Source organism: Tachysurus vachellii, chromosome 16, assembly GCF_030014155.1.
Source record: "Tachysurus vachellii isolate PV-2020 chromosome 16, HZAU_Pvac_v1, whole genome shotgun sequence".
Lineage (NCBI taxonomy): Eukaryota > Metazoa > Chordata > Actinopteri > Siluriformes > Bagridae > Tachysurus > Tachysurus vachellii.
Window position 1 is genome coordinate 21,513,183 of NC_083475.1, and position 5,000 is coordinate 21,518,182.

The 5,000-nt window shown below is 41.5% G+C and overlaps 1 protein-coding gene across 1 annotated transcript in view; it reads right to left on the minus strand.

Annotated features, from left to right (window-relative positions):
* Positions 1–5,000, minus strand: part of sema3c (sema domain, immunoglobulin domain (Ig), short basic domain, secreted, (semaphorin) 3C) — a 51,813-nt gene that overhangs the window by 20,324 nt on the left and 26,489 nt on the right. The window contains exons 3-4 of the mRNA XM_060889007.1: positions 2,554–2,714; positions 502–564 (exon numbers count right to left, since the gene is read on the minus strand). Of these exons, the coding sequence (XP_060744990.1) occupies positions 502–564; positions 2,554–2,714 (224 nt within the window). The remainder of the gene's footprint in view (positions 1–501; positions 565–2,553; positions 2,715–5,000) is intronic.

Below are 5,000 nucleotides of genomic sequence, written 5' to 3' on the forward strand. Positions count from 1 at the left end.
TTATTATTATTATTATTATTAGTATTATTATTATTATTATTATTATTTATTGTTATTATTATTTATTATTATTAGTAGTAGTAGTTTTTGCAGTTTTGTTCTTTAAATATTTACGTGATGTGAGCAGTAATGTTTTATTTGAAAGCTGTAGAGATGATCATTAAAATACCTTAGAAAGCCATTAGTGTGTGTGTGTGTGTGTGTGTGTGTGTGTGTGTGTGTGTGTGTGTGTGTGTGTGTGTGTGTGTGTGTGTGTGTGTGTGTGTGTGTGCGCGCGCCTGTGAGTGTGTGTGTTTGTATGTAATTGCAGTATTTTTCTTTTCTCTGAGTGGATGAGAGCATTACTCGACTCCTACACGCCGCTTCACTCTACAAATTATAAACAATCCAAATGAACGATGGAGAGAGAGCGTGACCCTAAACTGTACACACACAAACACACACACATACACACACACACACAAACACACTCCATTAAAAAATACCAACATTCCTGCTTACAGTTGGATCTTTTCCAGCCATCTGACATTCTTCAATCTTAGTGTTGGATGCAGGCCAATGAACCTGTGAGGGAAAAAAATCATCAGGAGAAATTATTCACTAAAATTTTTAATCTGTGTGTTTTATTGTGAGTCACACAGGTGAGGATGTTTTGTGATCAGTGTCATTAACCTGCATTATTTTCTCCATAGAGACATAAACACACAAGACACTCTCAACACTGTGTGTGTGTATGTGTGTGTTTGTGTGTGTTTGTATGTGTGTGTATGTGTGTATGTGTGTGTGTGTGTGTGTGTGTGTTTGTATGTGTGTGTATGTGTGTATGTGTGTGTGTGTGTGTGTGTGTGTGTTTGTATGTGTGTGTATGTGTGTATGTGTGTGTATGTGTGTGTGTATGTGTGTATGTGTGTGTGTGTGTGTGATTACACTGCTGAACACAGATCATGTTTGTGTCACTCAACACATAACTTAACGCTGTTTTTTCACAATTCTTTTTTAGTTGTTTTCAGAAAAACTTGAATCTGTTCTGACAAACCGAGTTTCTTTATGGTTGCGGTGAGAGAATGATTGTGATAACACAATAAATGGTCTCTCTGATGCCACATTCATTATCAACGACAGTGACTAGAAATGGGCGTGTCCACATCAGCCACATCACATGATCACATGACTACCAATGGGGTGAAGACAGTAGAGGTCATGTGATCTGTGACACAGCACACACACGCTGCTTCTCCTTCATCTCCTATCATATGATGCAGATAAACACTGATGGATTTTATACATGTTTAACTACAGACCTCCATCCTGAACATTTTATTGCTGCACGAAATGCTGTTACTTTGGCAACCATGATCAAATCACTGCATTTGTGAACGTAGCTTTTGAAAGACGATTTTAAGAAAGAACGATGTTTCCTGTAAAATCTCAGACGCTGTCAAAGTCCGTCGACTTTGTTGTCATAACAAGAGAATAAGAAAGAGAGAGCGGCTTGGAGGAACATGATGGTCATGGTGGTGGTGTTGATGATGATGATTGTGGTGATGTTGATTGTAGTGGTGATGATGGTGGGGATGGTGATGGTGATTATGATGATGGTGGTGGTGAGGATGATTGTAGTGATTATGATTGTGATGGTGTTGGTGGTGATGCTGATGATGATGATAATTGTGGTGGTGGTGGTGGTGGTGGTGGTGGTGATGATGATAATGGTGGTGGTGGTGGTGGTGATGATGATGATAATGGTGGTGGTGGTGGTGGTGGTGATGATGATGATAATGGTGGTGGTGGTGGTGGTGATGATGATGATAATGGTGGTGGTGGTGGTGGTGGTGGTGATGATGATGATGATGATAGTGGTGGTGATGATGATGATGATGATGATGATGATGATGATGATGATGATGATGATAATAGTGGTGGTGGTGGTGCTGTTAATGGTGGTGGTGGTGGTGATGGTGATGATAATGGTGGTGGTGGTGATGATGATAATAGTGGTGGTGGTGGTGATGATGATAATAGTGGTGGTGGTGGTGGTGGTGGTGGTGATGGTGATGATGATAATAATAGTGGTGGTGGTGGTGGTGATGATGATGATAATGGTGGTGGTGGTGATGATGATAATAGTGGTGGTGGTGGTGGTGGTGATGATGATGATAATGGTGGTGATGGTGGTGATGATAATAGTGGTGGTGGTGGTGATGATGATGATGATAATAGTGGTGGTGGTGGTGGTGGTGGTGATGATAATGGTGGTGGTGGTGGTGGTGATGGTGATGATGATGATGATGATAATAATAGTGGTGGTGATGATGATTGTGGTGGTGGTGATGGTGATGATGATGATGATGATGATAATAATAGTGGTGGTGATGATGATTGTGGTGGTGGTGGTGGTGATGATGATGATGATGATGATAATAATAGTGGTGGTGATGATGATTGTGGTGGTGGTGGTGGTGAAGTGTGATTGTGCTGCAAGGACATATCTCATATATGTTGTTTTTTTTTGATGATAGTGTGAGTTGTTGATCTCCAGAACCTGCGTCTGACCTTCAGTGTTCCCTGAGTGATGTTGTTGATGTCCATGGAGAGCAGATGATCTTTACAGCCCACATACATACGGTCCTGATCCTCGTCCACGTACAGGATCCTGTAGTCCATCTGCTTCTCGGACAGAGTGTAGAACTCAAAGGAGTGACTCGTCTGCAGCTCTGAAACACAAAGCAGGCAAACAGCTTTATCACGCATGACACTCACATCTCTCACAGTCACACTCTCACCACTCACACTTACACTCTTATCACTCACACTTACACTCACATCACTCACACTTACACTCACATCACTTACATTTACACTCACATCTCTCACACTTACACTCACATCTCTCACACTTACACTCACATCTCTCACACTTACACTCACATCACTCACACTTACACTCACATCACTCATACTTACACTCACATCACTTACATTTACACTCACATCTCTCACACTTACACTCACATCTCTCACATCACTTACATTTACACTTACATCTCTCACACTTACACTCACATCACTCACACTTACACTCACATCTCTCACACTTACACTCACATCACTCACACTTACACTCACATCTCTTACTCTTACACTCACATCCCTCACACTTACACTCACATCTCTCACACTTGCACTCACAACCATTCACACTTACACTCACATCACTCACACTCTCACACTTACACTCATATCTCTCACACTTGCACTCACAATCATTCACACTAACATCTCTCACACTCTCATCTCTCACACTTACACTCACATCACTCACACTTACACTCACATCTCTCACAGTTACACTCACATCACTCACACTTACATTCACATCGCTCACACTTACACTCACATCTCTCACACTTACACTCACATCTCTCACACTTACACTCACATCACTCACACTTACACTCACATCTCTCACACTTACACTCACATCACTCACACTTACACTCACATCTCTCACACTTGCACTCACAAACATTCACACACTCACAATCATTCATACTTACACTCACATCACTCACACTTACACTCACATCACTCACACTTACACTCACATCACTTACATTTACACTCACATCCCTCACACTTACACTCACAATCCTTCACACTTACTGTACACTCACATCACTCACACTCTCACCACTCACACTTACACTCATATCTCTCACACTTGCACTCACAATCATTCACACTAACATCTCTCACACTCTCATCTCTCACACTTACACTCACATCTCTCACACTTACACTCACATTTCTCACACTTACACCCACATCACTCACACTTACACTCACATCTCTCACAGTTACACTCACATCTCTCACAGTTACACTCACATCACTCACACTTAAATTCACATCACTCACACTTACACTCACATCTCTCACACTTACATTCACATCACTCACATTTACACTCACATCTCTTACTCTTACACTCACATCTCTCACACTTACACTCACATCTCTCATACTTGCACTCACAATCATTCACACTTACACTCACATCACTCACACTAACATCACTCACACTTACACCACTCACACTTAGACTCACATCTCTCACACTTGCACTCACAATCATTCACACTTACATTCACATCACTCACACTTACACTCGCATCTCTCACATTTGCACTCACAATCATTCACACTTACACTCACATCATTCACACTCACATAACTCACCCTTCACACCTCATACTTACACACACTCACTCATATCACTCATACTCACAGCACTCACACTCAGTCACACACACTCACAGCATTTACACTCACTCACATCACTCACACTTACAGACACACTCACAGTCACAGCACTCACACTTACACTCGCATCTCTCACATTTGCACTCACAATCATTCACACTTACACTCACATCATTCACACTCACATAACTCACCCTTCACACCTCATACTTACACACACTCACTCATATCACTCATACTCACAGCACTCACACTCAGTCACACACACTCACAGCATTTACACTCACTCACATCACTCACACTTACAGACACACTCACAGTCACAGCACTCACACTTACATCACTCACACTCATATCACCCACACTCATCATTCACACTCATCACTCACTCACACTCACTCACACTCTCATCACTCACACTTACATCACACACACTCACATCACTAACACTCACATAACTTTTACAGGATGCTGTGAAATAAACAAAGACGTGTTGTAGATCTTAATCAACACTTTCTGACCAAGTATCTGCTCATCAAAGCTCACTGTACCTGTGTTAGAGAAATGTTGTTAATTGTAAACACACAATTATTGTAACACACAATTGTAAGCACACACACACACACACACACACACACACACAAACACACACACACACACACAGCTTCCTTCAGCACATCATCAGAGGTTCAAGCCAAGCTCATAAATATTCATGTTCATGAATTGTGTCACACCAT